Source organism: Silene latifolia, chromosome 11, assembly GCF_048544455.1.
Source record: "Silene latifolia isolate original U9 population chromosome 11, ASM4854445v1, whole genome shotgun sequence".
In the NCBI taxonomy this organism is placed as follows: domain Eukaryota; kingdom Viridiplantae; phylum Streptophyta; class Magnoliopsida; order Caryophyllales; family Caryophyllaceae; genus Silene; species Silene latifolia.
In genome coordinates this window covers 69,317,087-69,336,297 of record NC_133536.1, presented here as the reverse complement: position 1 = coordinate 69,336,297, position 19,211 = coordinate 69,317,087, and the positions used below count along the sequence as shown (strand labels likewise).

The 19,211-nt window shown below is 41.9% G+C and overlaps 1 protein-coding gene across 1 annotated transcript; it reads left to right on the top strand.

Moving 5' to 3' along the window:
* Positions 1 to 694: 694 nt before the first annotated feature.
* Positions 695 to 1,513, top strand: LOC141613519 (uncharacterized). The gene has a single exon (XM_074432258.1). The coding sequence runs from the start codon at positions 695 to 697 to the stop codon at positions 1,511 to 1,513; it is 819 nt and encodes a 272-aa protein (XP_074288359.1).
* The last annotated feature ends 17,698 nt before the right edge of the window (positions 1,514 to 19,211 follow it).

Below are 19,211 nucleotides of genomic sequence, written 5' to 3'. Positions count from 1 at the left end.
TATTAATTTAAACTATTAAGGGTATTACCTTGGTACAATCCTTGGGGAGAGATTCTACACTTGAATCTTGTTCATCCATAAGGAAAGCTCAAGAACTAGCTAAGGTAGGTGACCTTACTAGTGCCCATATATCCGAAATATCAAATGTAAGAACCGATTTTCTCCTAACTCTTGTATTTGTTTTGCATGCATAAGATCTTGAATTCATTTTATGACTAAATTAATTATTCATATTTTCAATATGTAAACAAATGAGATTAAAGAATCCCAACAGGTTTAACACAATTCCATTGTTGTGTTAGTCTTGGGAAGAAGCCTTATAGTGAGTTCATACTACCCTAACCACATCCAAAAACACAAAAACAACCATGAGTGAGGAAGACTACTCGGTATTGGGAACCAACTTACCAAACACTCGGAGAAATGTGACCGTGTGTTAGATGCTCTCAATGCCATCATTGCCAACATTCCAACACCAACAAAGAAAGGAAGGCCACTCCGTGATAGGGAAAGAAGCCATAGCCGAATAGGAAGAGAACAAGCTCATGGAATGCAAGAGCCATACTCGGATTCAAGAGTCCTCAACAAAAGCTTAAAGGTACAAAGTCCTAACCTTCATGATAGCTTAAATATGATTGTGGGTCTTAACTTAGTAACATGGAGGGCGATGCATACACAACCCCAACCCTTAGAAATGGACCAAAGACAACAAATATTTCGGTCTAGGTGCACCATAAAGGGGAAGGTTTTTAATTTAGTCATTGATGGGGGGAGTTGTACCAATGTAGCATCGAGTACCCTTGTCGAAAAGCTTTCCTTAACCACACAAGACCACCCATGTCCTTATAAATTGAGATGGCTCAACAAAGGGGCCGAGGTGAGGGTTGATAAGCAATGTTTATTATCCTTTTCCATTGGTAAAATATATGTAGATGAAGCCCTTAGTGATGTTCTACCTATGGATGCTTTTCATCTCTTACTTGGTAGACTTTGGGAGTTTGATAGGGATTCGGTACATCATGGGAGGGATAACACTTACACCTTCAAATTTGGCTCAAAAAAGATTATCCTTTCACCGCTACCACCACCTATCAAACCAACAACTCCACCATCCATGGTTGAACCGTCAAGAGACGTCTTGTTAGTCAATGAGGCCGAGATGTTACAAGAGTTGAAAGGGGAAGATGATATCTATGTCTTAGTGGCCAAGGACATGCTTGAGGAAAATGAGATGACCCTCCCATTAGAAATACGAGAGCTCCTAAATGGCTATGAAGATGTGTTTTCTAGTGAGCTCCCAAGCGGTTTGCCTCCCCTTAGGGGCATTGAACATCAAATTGATTTCATTCCGGGTGCTACACTTCCCAACAAAGCCGCATATCGGAGTGATCCAAAAGCTTCTCAAGAGTTACAACAACAATTTGGGAAACTTATGAGCAAGGGTTTTGTGAGGGAGAGCCTTAGTCCTTGTGCCGTCCCGGCCTTGCTTGTGCCAAAGAAAGATGGGTCTTGAAGAATGTGTACCAATAGTAGAGCCATTAACAACGTCACTATTAAGTATAGGTTTTCTATACCTAGACTTGATGACATTTTAGATGAACTTAGTGGAGCTCAAGTGTTCTCAAAAATAGATTTGAGGCAAGGATACCATCAAGTGAGAATCAAGGAGGGAGATGAGTGAAAAACGGCTTTCAAGACTAAGTATGGGTTATATGAATGGCTTGTGATGCCATTTGGTCTCTCTAATGCACCTAGTACGTTCATGAGGCTCATGACCGAGGTACTTAGGCCTTATTTGGGTCGATTTGTGGTTGTTTAATTTGATGATATCTTGGTCTATAGTCCTTCCAATGAGGAGCATTTCAAACATTTGCAAGCATTGTTCGAAACTCTTAGAGAACACAAGTTGTATGGTAAGCTTGAGAAGTGTTCATTTATGCAAAGTGAAGTTCAATTCTTGGGTTTCATCATCTCCAACCAAGGCATTCTTGTTGATCAAGAGAAAGTTAAGGCAATCAAAACATGGCCAACACCGAGGACCATCACGGATGTGAGAAGTTTCCACGACCTAGCCTCTTTTTATAGAAGGTTCATCAAAGATTTTAGCACCATCATGGCTCCGATAACCGAATGTATGAAGAAGGGTTAGTTCAAATGGGGGGGAGAAAGCCGAGGAGTCCTTCAACACCATCAAGCGGCTACTTTGTGAGTAACCTATTCTCTCCTTACCCAATTTCAATAAACTATTTGAAGTTGAGTGTCATGCTAGTGGAATTGGGATAGGAGCCGTCCTCTTGTAAGAACACAAGCCTATTGCCTACTTTAGTGAGAAATTGAGTGGTGCCATGCTCAATTATTTAACATATGACAAGGAGTTCTATGCCATTATTCGAGCCTTGACCCATTGGAGTCACTACTTGAAGCCACGACCCTTTATCCTCAATTCCGATCATGAGGCTCTAAAGTACATTAATGGTCAACACAAGCTCAATCATAGGCATGCCAAGTGGGTAAAGTTTCTACAATCCTTTAACTTTTCAAGCAAGTATATCGAAGGGAAAGACAATGTGGTGGCGGATGCTTTATTTAGCAGGTTCATTATGTTGAGTTTTATGGAGGAAAGAGTCCTTGGGTTTGAGCACATGAAAGAGTTATACCAAGAGGATCCAGATTTCAAAGAAGAATGGGAACTACTTCAAGGAGGCAAAATCAAAATTAAGAGCAAATACTTAACTCAAAACGGCTTCTTGTTCTATGGAAACCGGTTTTGCATACCAAGGGGATCTTATAGAAGTCTATTGGTGAGAGAAGTTCACTCTAATGGTCTTGCCGGTCACTTTGGCATCCAAAAAACTTATGACATCTGTTGGAGTTAGTGTCCTCCACAATAGTGCGTTTACATAATAAATCTCATTAAAGGAATATCATCAGATATTTAATTATTTGATCCTCGTCAGTTGATTAACGTAAATTGATAACGGTTGGTTGACTAGAGTCTGACGTTATTGTCGTGAGACGGCGGTGATCAACTGACCCCTTTCGGTCACACCTAAAGGAACGAACCCCAATAGACAACTAATTAATTGTATGAGATACAATTTATTTAGTCCCTTGATTTATAGACTAAAAGGTTAGTCGATTATTTTTAGAGAGATTTTGAGTTGCGAACTCGAGGAGCGGCAAATATTATTTAATTACGCGATAATTAAATGATAAATTTTATGAGACGAGTTTTAGTTAATTAATTATTAATTCACTAAAATTGTACTAATTGATTAATGTGATTAATATTAGTACGTAAATAATATGTGTAGTGGTACACGTATATTTACGGAGTGATTTGGACGAATTAATTATGGTAGTATTAAACATGAAATGATGTTTAAAATAAAATTACACGTATTTGTGCGACAAATATAAGAACCAACATGGACCCGTAAATGGGCAAGTGGACCGTGTAAAATAGAGTTGTGGATGATTAGGAACATAATCATTTCACCTTACTTTATATTCTTCCATAAGTTATCGTATAATGATTTTGCATGTGATGTAAGATTGATTAAAACAATAAGAAATTCACTCCTACACACTACCTCACTCCACCCGCCACTTTTCCCTCCTATATACTCCATCTTATGTTCATTTCTACATTACTTCACTTATGTGTTTTGCATGTGAACAAAATCTATCATCTCTTTAAAATTGTTATTCATCCTTTACTAAGTTGTTAGTAAACTAAAATAAATAATTACTAAGAGTGTTAGTATTATTTAAATATTATCAAGGAAATAATTCTAATAAGTTACTAGTAAATACTTGTTAGAATAATTGGGTTGAGTTCTTGGGTGCATATTGTTAGGAGATCTTCTCTTTGAAGATTTGTTAGGAGGATCATCCATTTGTTATAAGCTCAAGAACAAACTAGAAAGGTGATCTAGTTTGTGCCCTTATTACCATAAAATCAATGTACGAAATTGTTTTTCCTTAAACTTTCATTTTTATACTTTTATATTTGCATGCATGTTACATAGATCACCAAAATGAAAAATTATGAGATAATTTAATTTTTATTAGAGAGTCTAATTTGGATTTATGATCTTTCAAGTGGTATCAGAGCTTAGGCTTGTAATTTGCATGTTGATTTTAAGCATATTAATGAATTATGAGATAATTTATAAAAACTCAAAAATTGTGTTATAAGAGGTTTTAGCACGAAATTTTTAATACATGCATACCTACTGATCTCAAAAAATTTGTGGTTAAGTTTGGTGATTTATGAAGTTATTTTGCTATTTTTAATGATTTTTGGTAGAAAATCGAGTCAAAATGCCGTATTTTAGTTAAAAATTGACTAAAAATAGTTAAAAGTTGATTCGGGCCATGGCATTTTTATGGTATTTCATGCATGTTTTCTAATGATTGTATGCAAAAGGTTGAAGGTTGGTTCGAATTTTTTGCATGTTTATAGATTTTATGAGATAAAAGTCGATAAAAGTAAAATAAAATAATCATAGTTTCGAAACATTTTATTCTGCCCTTGATAAATTTATGTACATTTAATAATATTATTTAAATGTTAAAAGTGAATTTTAAAATGTGTTTTCACCTTGTTTTGATGTTTATTGGTTTTAGTGGTTAAAAACCGATAAATATCTATCTTTTTCTTCATAAATTTTATCCGGATTTTTGGGGCATTTTTTTCTAACATTTTGGTATTCTTGGGAGTGTTCCAGAATACTCAAATTTTTTGTTTTAATTTTTTGGGTAATTTTTCAATTATTTTGGATTTTTACTTAAAAATTATGATTTTTACCGATTAAATTAGCAAAATATCACCAAATCAAACTAATTATTCCTCATAAAATTAGTGAGGACTAATTTTGAGGTTCAAAACAGTTTGGAAATTTAGTTTGGACTTAAATGAGATTTAAGAGTTGATTATTGATTTTTACATGTTAAAAATCGATTAAATCCACAAAAACCGAGATGGATACCAACGATTGATAGATAGGGCGATTTTGGCATCAATTTACAGCATTTTAAGCATATTTATTTAAGTTGAATGAATGATTGTCATTTATTTAAAGTATTTATCTTGTTGTACCTAGTATGGCCTAGTTTAATTTTAATCGTTATTACCCGAAATGAATGGGAATATCGATTTGTTTGTAATTAAATACGATCTCGTATCGTCGGTTTGTAATTAATTAATAGTTTTATTTATTTTATTAATTAATGTATAATAGGAATAGCTATGTAATTCAATTGTAATAGTTTTTTTTTTACCTAAGGCGTTTTCCAAAAGACGGATTACATCGAGATATAGTCTATTTTTGGAAGGTGTTCCAAATCCCACAAGAAGGAGCCACTTATGGAATGAAGAGGCAAGGGACCAAGGAGTTGGTTTCCGAAATGTAATAGACTAGTTTTTATTAACTAGGTGGCCATACTAGGATTTATTCATATGCTTACTTGTTTGCTTGTTTTATTTTCGCGCATGCCAAAATCGCCATTCACATGCATTTTATTTTCGCGGTTGTCAATTCACGTCATTTACATTCACCGACTTAGTTCACTTATAGGGAATTTATGACTAAATTGACAAGATCTCTCACATAACTAAAATTGAGATTAGCCTTACCAATTAGTTACACCTATGAATCTCTTGTTCATTAGAGCCACGCTCGCCCAAGCGGGGTGTTCTCTTTTTACCTTGGGTGAGTAGGGTGGTAAACGGTTATCACACGCTAAAATTGGTTGGACTCAACGGGATATAAGACAGTCTTGTGTTTCGGGGCTAGTAGATGGATTTAAGGAAATTCGTCGACCAAGAGTTCTAGAGGTAGAATTAGTCAACGTGACTTACCGAATTTACACAATTATGGGATGTTTCGCCCAAGCGATGCTCATTTTTTGTTTAATATTTGGGTCTTGGAATCATTTATATAATTTAGTGGGAGATCATTATATAAATGCTAAAACTTGTTAAACATGTTTTTACAAGTAATTTTTTAAAAAACAAAGGATGTTAATTTTTCCTTTTTGTTGTAGCATTTTAATTCGCAATGGCAACTTCATCAACTCCATCGACTACTTCACTAGGCAAAGATTCATGGCTAAGGTCCTTAATGGACAAATGTATCTGAAAAGATGACGGTAGTAACTTTCTTGAATGGGAATCCAACATCAAAAGTGCCGCATTGTCCGACAATGTGCTCACTTACTTGACCGATGCTCCTCCTATCGAGCCCGGTCCAAGGGCTTCATCGGCGGTGCGGACCGCCTATGATGACCATGTGAGGATGTCGAATGATATCAAGAATGTGTTTATATGGTCAATGTCCCCAAAGCTCAAGCTATCATGCATTTATTTAAATGCGTACGAGATATTCACTCGTATGATCACTATGTTTTCACAAACACCTAAAGTCCGTCAATACGATGCGGCGGCATGCTTCTTTGAAGCTAAGCTTGAGAGGGGCCAAAAGGTTGGTCCCCATGTACTAAAAATGGTCGAATATGTTGACATCCTAGAGCGTCTAGTGTGTAAGATTCCTAAGACTCTTGTGGTGGATCGTATCCTCCACTCACTTCCCACCAAGTTTGCCCACTTTAGGGTAAACTACAACATGAATGACATGGATAAGAGTTATCATGAAATTCATGCACTCCTCACCCAAGCGGAGAGGGATATGGAAGCTAGTGGGAGTGAAAAAGGAGATGTTTTAACCATGAAGTTAAAGAACATGTCCCTTGGAGTTAAGAAAGGAAAAGGGAAGGAAAAGTCCCAATTCAAGAAATCGTCAAAGAAACATGATAAGGGAAAGGGGAAGGCCGTTGAGAATGGCAATCCCAAGGCAAAAAGTGTCAAACTCTCCGAGGCCGAATGTTTCCATTGTAATAGGAATGGGGCATTATAGGAGGAGTTGTCCCAAATACTTGGAGGATCTCAAGGAAGGGCGTGTGACGCCTATTGGTATGATTTCCTCTCTCTATGTGATAGACGTTAATTATGCTTGTACTTCCACTTGGGTACTTGATACCGGATGTGGCTCTCACCTTTGTAATCATTTGCAGGGTTTAAGGGACGTGCAAGCATTAGCAAAAGGTGATGTGGATCTCCGCATGGGCAATGGAGCTAGAGTAGCCGCCGTTTCCGTGGGGACCTATGTGCTCACTTTAGCTAGTGGTCTAGAGTTGTATTTAAATAAGTGTTATTTTGTACCAACTTTAACCAAGAACATCATCTCCATTTCCGCGTTAGACGCGGAAGGCTTTTGTTTTATGATTAAGGACAAGTGTTGTACTTTTTCTTTAAATGATGTGGTTTATGGCAAGGCCATTTCAATTGGAGGCATTTATGTTTTAAATGATGTTAATGACGTTTATCATGTGGAAACTAAAAAGCTCAAAACGGGTGATCCAAACGAATCCTACCTTTGGCATTGTAATTTAGGCCACTGTGGACATGGCCCACCTGCGAGCCCACTTCGATCTGTGGACATACATCGGTCTTTTTGAAAGCCACGCTCGGCGGCGTAAAAATGCTTTCGACCGGATCGTTTTGGATCGGTCGGTTTCGTCTCGGTAAGGGTCTCGAAACGATTAGAGATGTTCGGAGTCGCCACCAAGCCTTTGTGGGATGCCTGGAACCCGTTCGAAATCCACTTTATACCTCGGTCAAATCGAAGCACAAAGCAGCGTTTGACATAGGTACTAAAGATAAGGAAATCGTCCCTCTTTAGCATCCTATCTCTAGAATGACTCTCGTACGCCCTGGATAAGGTCGTCCACTATCCAAAGTTTCTGAGTAGTAGGTGAAGGTACGTATTAGGAAGCCCTTTAATTAGACACCCAATCCCGCCCGCGTTAGCGGCCTCTACTGATCGGTCTTGGTTGGTTGAATGCAAAAGTTGATAAAACGGTTTAAATGCATGAATGCGCATCCAATAATTTAAACCTAACATGTGAGAGCTTTCTAAGTCGGTTGATTTAATCCAAGTATCAAGTATAAGATGTCGAGTTGGATTAATGATTGATTTGCATGCAAGACGGAAATTAAACATCCATTTACCGTATTAGGTTTAGGGTGCATAACATGATCCATTTGTCTTAGTAAGACATTTTGCAAACATGATTTTTGAATAATCAAGTAGTCATCTGATCCGTCCTATATCCGGGTTAACCGGAGTCGGGATCGTCTTGGACTAATGCTGGAAGGGAACAGGCCCTGTACCAGACGGCTATATGAGGCGCGAGCCAGCCGGCGGTGTAAGGGGCCTCCCTATGGTTTTGAAAATGAGAAATGGAGAGCCTGTTTAGGCGCGGGATAGCCCACGATTTATGTGCCGTGTTCTGACCTTTTAGAAAACGTTATAAAACGTGTTGAAAATGGGTATTTGAACCCGGTTTGATTTGAAGGGGTCGTTTAGACCGCATTTGTTGATTTGAAGAACTAGACTCTAATAATCATCATTATTTTGATAATATTCGGTGTCGGGTTCGATTTGACAAACTTGACATGAATAGTTTTGAAAAATGATTATGGACTAATTGTCTTAAATCCATTTGAATGTAATTAGTCGATACTCATCATCGTACCCGGGTTAAAATCCGGCATGGTATGTAGAACCAAGGATGACTTTGTGTTGGTGACTAATATATTTGTTTGAAAATGTAAAGAAATGAAATAAAGGCTTTAAAATACCTTTTAAATGTCATTAACCAAATATTATCACCGAAACACGGATTTAACCGTCATGGTATGAGGAACCAAGGGTGAAAAATGTTTTATGGTTAAAACAAGTGAAATAAATTGAAAAGGGTTCGAAGATACTTGAAATGGTGAAAACCGATTACAAATATGAAAATGAATTAAAGGGAAATGACGAGAACAAACACGGTTGATCTCTGGTCTGAGCACCCCATTTAGGCGCGGGCCAGTTGGCGACCTAAGGGGCTTCTGCCTTAGACCAAAATTCAGTTTTGGCTCGTTTATTCCATGTTTTGGTTCTGTTATGCATGTTTTAGCATGTTATAGTCATGAAACAAATGAAAACATAATAAAAGAGGATTTTTACACCCTCATACTTACATGTTTGGTTATGGCGAGTGACCGACGTAAGTGTAACAACTCGTTTGATCGGAAAAAACTCGGTTTAAAACCATTTTGGTAAGTAAAAAGAGTGTTTTAAAAATTTAGTGATGGTGTAGTGGTCGAAGTGGTCGGTCAAGTGATTTAATGCACGATGACGGTACCGAACAATGTGTAAGTCTCGTGTTTACGATCGGTAGGTCGTAAATACGAGTCGGGTTGTGGCTTAAGAAGTCGAGTCGAGAATTTTAAGGGAGAAAAGAGGGGGCGGACACTCGCGTAAGTCTCAAATGGGTGGCATTTAAGGGGTATTTATAGGAGAATAAGTGGCTGTGTGAGTTTTGAGTGACGTGGCCACTTGGGCTGCTCAAAGAGGCGCGAGCCACGTCGCGGGTCTTCGAGGTGTCTTGTCGATTTCACAACAAACGCAATCATGAGTTGTTCTATCCTAGGTTTTGTAGTCACATGTTTGGTACTTGACCATTCATGAATCCGGGAAAACTTAAGGTAGAAGGTTTGAAATGTTTTGTTTTTGGTGGTTGACTCGGTTTGACTCGTTGTTGGAGTCGGGATTTGAATTTTTGAGTCGGTTTTTGGTCCGGTGTCGGTTTTGACTCTAGTTAGTGTCATTGCGACCCCGTCGTCGTGCATTAAACACTCCAGGTATTTTTGAAATGTTTTGAAATGTTTTATTTTCGAAATCGTTTTAAGTTTTCCGACGTAAAGTTGTACACAAACTGTCGATCAAACGCCGCGATTTCAAAACATGTTGTAGTCCGATAATCATCGGGTGTTTGTTGGAGTCTCAGCAGATACCGGGTATCTACAGAGCCCCCACTTTGACTGAGGCTTGGACATGGCGAAAGTCAAAGTAGAGCCCCCAGGTCAATCGAAGATTACAACCTGGAGACCCAAGCGACGTCGAGGCGGCTCGAAAGGATTCGGGCCAAGGACCTGTCGTCGGGAAGGGCAACGCCAAGGCGACTCGAGGGTATGAGCCAAGGACTTGTCATCGGGAACAGTTTAGAGTCTGTCAACTGTCCGTGCGGGTCGTTTAAAGTCCGTTAGACTACGTACAAAGGCTCGCCAGCCATAAGGAGAAGTCATACCTGAGGCATCTTCGGATACGTCCTTGCGTGTTTGCGGACAAAGGCTCGCCATCCAATGGTAAGGAAATGTACCCGAGGCATCTTCGGGATCTGTCCTTGAAAGGTCGCGGACAAAGGCTCGCCATTCATGACAAGGAAATGTTCCCGAGGCATCTTCGGGATCTGTCCTTGGAAGGTTGCGGACAAAGGCTCGCCAGCCGTGACAAGGAAATATACCCGAGGCATCTTCGGGATCTGTCCTCGGAAGGTTGCGGACAAAGGCTCGCCAGCCAAGACAAGGAAATGTACCCGAGGCATCTTCGGGATCTGTCCTTAGAAGGTTGCGCACAAAGGCTCGCCAGCCAAGACAAGGAAATGTACCCGAGGCATCTTCGGGATCTGTCCTTGGCAGGTTGCGGACAAAGGCTCGCCAGCCGCGACAAGGAAATGTACCCGAGGCATCTTCGGGATCTGTCCTTGGAAGGTTGCGGACAAAGGCTCGCCAGCCAAGACAAGGAAATGTACCCGAGGCATCTTCGGGATCTGTCCTCGGAAGGTTGCGGACAAAGGCTTGCCGGCCAAGACGAGGAAATGTACCCGAGGCATCTTCGGGATCTGTCCTTGGAAGGTTGCGGACAAAGGCTCGCCAGCCAATGGGGCGGTCGGTTAATGGACCATGGGAATAGCCGCGTCAAATGGGCTTGTTTTGAACGTAGCGAACTCGTGATGCCGCCGGAGAAATAGTGAATTTGGATTTTCACTATCACTGTTTTTGGAATGAGCGGGTTCCGCGAGGAAGCCCCCTGCTGGTAGTGAATTTGGAATTTTCACTATTGATTGAAGTGACGGTTTATGTGCCGCCGCTGACATTTGATGGAAATAGTGAATTTGGAATCTTCACTAAAGATTGAAGTGACGGTTTATGTGCCGCCGTTGACATTTGATGGAAATAGTGAATTTGGAATCTTCACTATTAATGGAAGTGACGGTTTATGTGCTGCCGTTGACATTTAATGGAAATAGTGAATTTGGAATCTTCACTATTGATTGAAGTGACGGTTTATGTGCCGCCGTTGACATTTGATGGAAATAGTGAATTTGGAATCTTCACTATTGATGGAAGTGACGGTTTATGTGCCGCCGTTGACATTTGATGGAAATAGTGAATTTGGAATCTTCACTATTGATTGAAGTGACAGTTTATGTGCCGCCGTTAACATTTGATGGAAATAGTGAATTTGGAATCTTCACTATTGATTGAAGTGACGGTTTATGTGCCGCCGTTGACATGTGTGGTGAGAATAGTGGAATTCAGTTTCCAACTATTATTTTGAGCATGACGGTTTTAATTGCCGTCGCTTAAAATTTGAAGAAATAGAGGTTTTTTGAATTTTCGCTATTATTTTCGAAATTTTTTGAAGGAAAATAGTGAATTTGATTTCACTATTATTTTTGAAGTTGGCGGTTTTGATAGCCGTTTGCTTGAAAATAGCGAATTTAATTTTTCACTATTTGATTGGAGTGACGGTTTACGTGCCGTCGTTTAAAGCCTTCGAAAATAGTGAATTTGAATTTTCACTATTTGTTTTTGTTTTTGAGAAAATGACGACCTTTAATATCGTCAAATGAAAATTCGAAGTTTGTTATGTGGAAATTGGGCTAAAGCCCAAAATTCGCTGAAAAAGCAAGGGACGCGTGATTGAGGCGCGAGCCACCTGGCGAACCAAAGGGGCTTCCCTTTTTTCTGTAAAAAGACGCGTGGTTGGACTGCATCTCATTCATCATTCCGCCTTCTTCATTTTCGACACAAAACCCGCGAAAATCGCCATTGAAGGACCTTCACTAGCTTCCACTCGTGCCATCATCAACAATGTCATCTCAAGGTATGTATTTCCTCTTGAATCCATTTAAATTTGTTGATCTTTAGCTTGATTGAATTAGGACGAATTTTACCCTAAAAAATCGAATTGGGCGTTTTTGATTGAGCCCATTTCGAGTGAAATTGATTCTTGCTTTAGGTTAGATACCTGTTTAGGAGTATAGGGGTGCTTTTAGTTTGCATTTTGGTCCCCGTTCCCGCTCCCTATGCTCGAAAAACGCGAGTAAGGTGAGACACCGTCTCACTTCGCAATGCCAAGTTTATTTGCTTGGGTCGTGGGTTCCACTAGGTTGCATTGTAGTTGGGAAAACCCGTATTTGCCATTATGGACCTTCGTTGGATATTGTGGGCAAAATTGGATTTTGCCTTTTGCAACGGTCTTACGTATGACAAAATAAGCGTCTGTTTGGGCTTGAATTGAGTCAGTTTGCCTTGAAATGGACCTCATTGGTAATTTAGGTCACCTTGAGGCGTGATAAAATCTTGTTTGCCTTTTTGCGGTCGTTTTTGAATTTTGACCGGTTTGGGCTCAAATTAGCGTATGAATTGCCTTTTTGGGCCGCAAAAAAATACCCCATTGCGTCGGGAATGTATTTTGGTTTGTAGGCGGACCTTGTATGGGTCTTGAAATGCCGTTTTTTGTGGTTTTGACTCGTCTTTTGCTTGAAAAGAGGGGCGAGTCGTTTTTGTTTGTTTGTTGTGAATGGTTTTGTTTGGTTGGACTTTGGGCGGGATTGCCCTTGTTTTGTATTGCAGGTTGTTGTTGTTTGGATTTATCCATTTCATGTCGTCGTAATGCCGAAATTTCGGCTGACGTTTTCGTTTGTTGTGTTTTTTTGATTGCAGGGTATCGTTTGGGACCTATGGGGTCCGTTGTTGAGGCTTTGGAGGAGGAAGATGATCCCGGAGGGGGGAAGACGACTGTTTTTTGTTACAGGCTTGGTCGTTGTCTGCAGAGGTTCGGATGACCGATGAGTGGGGTTCAATGCGGGCGTGTTATCCCACGTTGTCGCTTTCGGTCGTCGTCGAATTCAGCTTAGTGGGGTTCAACATCGGGATAGCATCCGTTGTCCTGATCCCTCTTTGTCCTCTAATTCTGACGATTGGAGGCCAACGTCGGGGTAGCGCGCTGAGCTACGAGCCTCGGTTATCGCGTCGTCCAAAATCTGCCAGGCACCATTTTTCTTTTTGTCGTGGAGCAGGATCGAGGTGTTACCGTCATGGTAACCACCTCTGCTTCCGTTGTTGCTCCTCTGTTCTCTGTGTTGCTCTCTTTCTTTTCCGTTTGAGAGGATAGAGAGTGCTTAGTTCGGTAGGTGGCAGATAGCCCCCAGTTCGTTGTCTTAGGCCAGTGTCTGTATGATAGACGGTTGTTTTAGGCCAGTGTCTGTATGATAGACGGTTGTTTTAGGCCAGTGTCTGTATGTTAGACGGTTGTTTTAGGCCAGTGTCTGTCATACAGACGGTTGTTTTAGGCAAGTGTCTCTATGATAGACGTCTGTACTGAACCCTGTTTGTACGGTCAGTTGTTCGTATCGAACGCGTGTCGATGTATTTTGCGTGAGGCGGTTTGTATATATGTGGTTTTGGATTATGGTTCATTTTGTGATTTTTGGCTTTTTCTGTTGTGTTTCGGAGGAGCGCTGTCGGCTGTCGATTCTCCTTTTGCTTCGCACTAGTTCCTGCATCGTTAGTGTAGAAAACAAGCAACATATAGCACATACGCATAAATGTAAACACGTAGAAGCATTTGATTGAAAACCAAAATTAACCAAGATGACTTGAAGTTAAAATTGAAATTTTGAAACGAATTTTGAAAATTCCGTGACAAATCGTCACGTTCGGAATTCAAAAGGAATTGATTTGAAAATTTGAGCAATTAACTCGTGTCGTGAATTAAATTGCATCGAAATTATTGAAATTGACTCGAAAAATTTCAAACTCAAACCTGTCAGGAAAGAATTTTAGAAAAGGATTTTTGCGAGTATGTTTGATTTTTTGGTTTTTGAGGTCAAGACTCGGATTTGTGAGTGCTTGAATTTTTGAGGAAAATTGACGTTGTGTTATCAATCTTCGATTTTGATTTTGATGGAAAATTGCGAAAAAAAGCGAAAAATTTTCGGAATTTCGACTGACATGGAAACGATCCGTCGCGGATCGGGGCGACTAGCCCTTCCCCCTTAAAAAAAGAAAGAAAAATTCGTATGTTTAAAGGCTGCGTCATGGAAACCGTGTCGGATTTCGTAAAACGCGAAAACAAGGAAATGTGAGTGTGAGGAAACACAAAATGTCCTGAATCATCCCGAAGAGGCGCGAGCTTCCTGGCGGGAGGTTTGAGGTGTCAGGAGAAAGCACAAGTTGAAAGAGACAAGTCAACAGTGGGAATCCCGGGGAAGCCTCAAAGAGGCGCGAGCAGCCTGGCGATGGAAGCCGGCTCTCCCCTTTTTCTGAAAAATGCGCTGATCATTTTGTATAAATAGGGACGTTTGCGCTTCATTGTTTCATCATCCGAAACACAAAATCATCTCTACAAAACCTCTTCTTCTTCCACAAAAATATTTCATGGATGCTTTTGAGAACGCATTGCGACAATGGTGCCGGGATTTGTCGCCTCCCGAAAAGTATCAACTCGCTTGCATGGGAGTTGGTCAATTGTTGGTGCTTCGTCAAGTCAAGGTGCAACCTTCGTTTCTTGAATCATGTTCTCGGTTTTGGGATTCGAAACACCGTGTTTTCGTTTTCCCGAAAGGTGAAATTTGTCCTCTTGCCAAAGAAGTTGGAGCCATTGGTGGCTGGCCGGGTTGTGTTCCGGTGCTTGCTCTGACTCGGTTGTGCTACAAGGAGAAATTCCATTCTATGTTGGGCTTATCAACAAGCCAAATCAACCGATTAGATGCTAATGGCTCGGAGGTGGCTAGGAGAAGGGCTCTTGCATTTTGCCTTTTCCATGTGTACCTCTTTGTTGATGTCTTGAAGAAGGAGGGGCCAAGATGCCATAGTAGCATGACCCTTATCCATGTGATTGAGCAAATGGAGCATGGTAGAGATCCATCATGGTTGGTGGTTGGAGAGATTATCCAAGCTTTGGACAAGGAAGGCTCTTGTGGAGAAGCTCCCTCTTTCGGATCCCCAAGGATCCTCCAAGTGTGGCTATTGGAGAGGCTAAGGTATGTAGAGCCTCCGGTTGATTCTTCTTCTTATTCCTTCCGCCACCTTACCATGAGGAAGAAGTTGTACCCGGATAGTTTCGCTTCCACCGAGGCCTATTGGGCCGCAAGATTGGCGGAGGAGGGTGGTCCTCTTATCCATTGGGTGGTGTCGTGGTGGCACTTGAGGTCCTTCACGGGGTTGCCCGCTTCGGGTGCTAGTCCTCGTTCTTTGATGGTGGTGGGTTTGAAGGTTGTTTCCTTCATATATCCCGAAAGGCTCATGAGGCAAATGGGGCGTCAACAAAAGATGCCCGCTCAAGATACTCTTGTTCAAGAGAATATTTTCCGGAACTCCGAGCTTGTGTAGTTCTTCGAAAGGTTGTGGGCCGCTCGGCCGCTTTGGGAGGTGCCAAACCCCGCTGCCACGACATGGGTGACTCCCGCTTATGTCAAGTGGTCACGTGCTCCGTCCTTGGAAGAGAGATCCAAATTTCGTAAGGACGAGGTTGTCGACTTGAAGTATCGAGAGGTTAGCAAGTCCAACCGTGCCTTCTTTGAGGAGTATGTTGATGGAGCTACTCCCGATGTGATGAGACCACTAAAGAGGAGGAGTTCCGGCTCCAAGAATATGGTGGGCCGTGCATTGGCTCTTTTCGGGTCGAATATGGGGTCTTGTGCTAGACCGGAGGCCGGCGCCGTCTTAGATCCATTGAGGATCCGTTCCGAGGAGGAAATCCATGCTAGGCGGGCCAACAGGAAGAACAAGAGGAAGATGTACCCCGAGGGAAAAGGCAAGGGTAGAATGGAAGAGTGAAGACCTCCATTACCGGCTTTATTATTATGTTGTATTATTGTTGTGAGTTTTTATTATGTTGTACTAGCTAGTTATTGTGTGTTTTGTGCTAGTTTTATTATGTGAGGTGTGTTAGTTGACACCTTAGCTTTGACAAGTTGTAGACTCGTCGAGCTCTATTTGTTGAAATTGTAATCCCTCCCATTATTAATTAAATAAGAGGATTGCTCGTGTCGAAAATTGTGAACGCTAGTTTCTTCTGTCCATTTTGTAAAGGCAATTCTATTTGAATTGTCCTAAACATTTGCACTTGGGAAAGTGGTAATTTGTGGAAAGGTCGAAAGGCTCATTTTTGTATTTTTGTGGGAAAGGGAATGGTTTTCCCTTTTCTTCTTTTTTTTGATAGGGATTTTTTGTATGTGGGGATGGTTGTTTTTTTTTATTGTGGGAATGGTTGTATCCTTTTTGTGTAAGAAAGGACTGCCTACGTATTCACCCGAAGAGGTGAAATCAAACCATGATCGTAGTTCAAAATGTTTTGCGAATTTGAATCGGGTTTTGTGGTTGTATCCCTCATGCATAAGAGGGACTGCCTACGTATTCACCTGAAGAGGTGAAATCAAACCATGCTCGTAGTTCAGGGGTTTTTTTTGTTTTAGTGCAAATGGACGTTGCCTTTGACAGATCAAAGGACATTCGAAACGGGCAAGGTGCCGCAGCTTAGACTCGATAAAACATGCAATTTCAAATCAGAACACGTTGACGAATTTGACTTGAAAAGGGTTGAGGTCGTTGCTAGTTGTAAAACTAGGCTAGGTCGTTGGCTGTTATGGTTCAAGGGTAGTATTTCTTGAGTTGGTCTAGGTTGGTTGGGTCTGTAAAATCCTCCCCATCTAGGTCACTCAGTCTCACTGCGCCCCCCGAAAGTATTTTCTTGACCAAGTATGGGCCGGCGTAGTTAGGTTTGAATTTTCCCCTCGGATCGACGAGTAATGGTGCGCGAACTGACTTGAGGACCAAGTCGCCCTCCTGGATGTTTCTGGGTTTAACCTTCTTGTTGAATGCCCGTTGTATACGTCGTTGGTATAGTTGGACGTTGTGCAAGGCGTTGAGTCGCCGTTCGTCTAGAAGAGTGAGTTGTTCGTACCTTCGGCGGGTCCACTCCGCCTCAGGGACTTGGCTCTCCAGTAGGATGCGTAGAGAAGGGACCTCTAACTCTACCGGTTTAACCGCCTCCATACCGTATGCTAGGTAGAAGGGTGTGGCGCCTGTCGGTGTTCGGATAGAGGTTCGGTATCCCTAGAGTGCAAATGGGAGTTTGCTCGGCCAATCGCGGTAGTTGTCTTGCATTTTCTTGATAATGGTGACAAGAGTTTTGTTCGCTGCCTCCACCGCTCCGTTGGTTTGGGGACGGTAGGGGATGATCGATGTCGTTTGATTTTGTACTTGTCCAGCAAAGCTTGAGTTTCCGCCCGGAAGTGAGAGCCTTGATCGATGATGATTTCATGGGGTAGACCATATCGGCAGATGACGTTGTTTTGAATGAACTTGGCCACTTGTTTGGCGGTCAAGACTGCATATGACTGCGCTTTCACCCATTTGGTGAAATAGTCGATGGCGACGAGGACGAAGCAATGCCCCTTGGTGCCTATCGGGTTGACTTTCCCGATGATGTTGATGCCCCAGGTTGAGAAAGGCCAGGGCGACGTCATGGTGTATAAGAGGGATGGTGGTATGTGTTTTATGTTGGCGAAGATTTGGCAATTGTGGCAATGTTTGACGTAGTTACGACAATCGGCTTCCATGGTGGTCCAGTAGTAACCTAGCCGCATGATTTTCCGTGTAAGCATCATTGCCTCATGTGAGGGCCACATTCTCCGTCGTGAACCTCTCCCATGATCTTTTTGGCTTTGTGATGGTCAATGCAAAGGAGAAGAATTCCTTGGGGTGTTCTTTTGTAGAGTTGATTTTGGTTTATCATGAATTGTGATGCAAGTAAACGGATGGCTCTTTGTCCTCTTTGATCAGAGTTGGGAGGGAATTCGTTTTTGGTTTTGTAATTGAGGATGGCTTGGTACCAAGGTTCATCATGGCTTTCCTCATCGTCGATAATGGCACAAACGTGAGCTGGCTCGCTCCTTCTCTCGACACATAGGGGCATTGATGTCATGTCGTCAGGTATGTTGACGAGCGCGGCAAGTTTTGCGGGGCATCAACAAATTGATTTTCCTCTCATGGCAAGTGGAAGTAGTCGACTTGGTCGAAGAATTCGGCCTCTTGATTGATCTTCGCTCGGTAGGGAGCTAAGCTGTCAGATCGGATTTTCCATGATCCGGACACCTGATTGATGATGAGTGAGGAATCGCCATGGACCCTCAGCCTCTTGATGCCAAGTGTGATGGCTGCTTGTAGGCCGATGAGACATGCTTCATATTCCGCGGCATTGTTGGTGACGGCGAAGTCTAGCTTGACCGAGATCGGAACATGTTCTCTCTCTGGCGATATTAGAAGGATTCCTACCCCGAAGCCTCTCAGATTAGATGCACCATCGAAGTGTAGGTCCCATGCGTCGGAGTCGGCACAAAGGAGGTCTTCGTCAGGAAGTGACCATGTGTCGGTCGTTAGATCCTCGTTGACGGGATTTTCTGCTAGGAAATCGGCGACTGCTCTTCCCTTGATAACCTTGAGGGGTACGAACTTGAGGTCAAATTCGGACAGCATGAGTGTCCACCTAGACAGCCTTCCGTTTAGCACGGGTTTTCCGAAGATGTATTTAACCGGGCCATCTTGGAGTAGATGTGGACCGTGTAGCTGAGCATGTAATGCCGCAACTTTTTTGTTGACCATACTAGGGCAAGGCATGTCTTTTCTAGTTGGGTATACCTCGTCTCGTACTCAATGAACTTTTTGCTGATGTAGTAGATGGCTCGTTCTTCGTTGCCAATTGTTTGTGCTAACATTGCTCCCATGGCTGTGTTGGTAACAGTCAGGTATAGGGATAGAGGAATCCCCGGTTGAGGTGGCACGAGGACAGGAGGTTTGGATATGATTTCCTTTATCCTGTCGAAGACCTTCTGACAGTCGTCGTCCCAATCGGTGTGATCGGAGGCGCGAAGCTTTTTGAATATCGGTTCACAAATCATAGTGAGCTTGGCAATGAAGCGGCTGATGTATTGAACCTGGCCGAGAAATCCCCGAATCTCCTTCT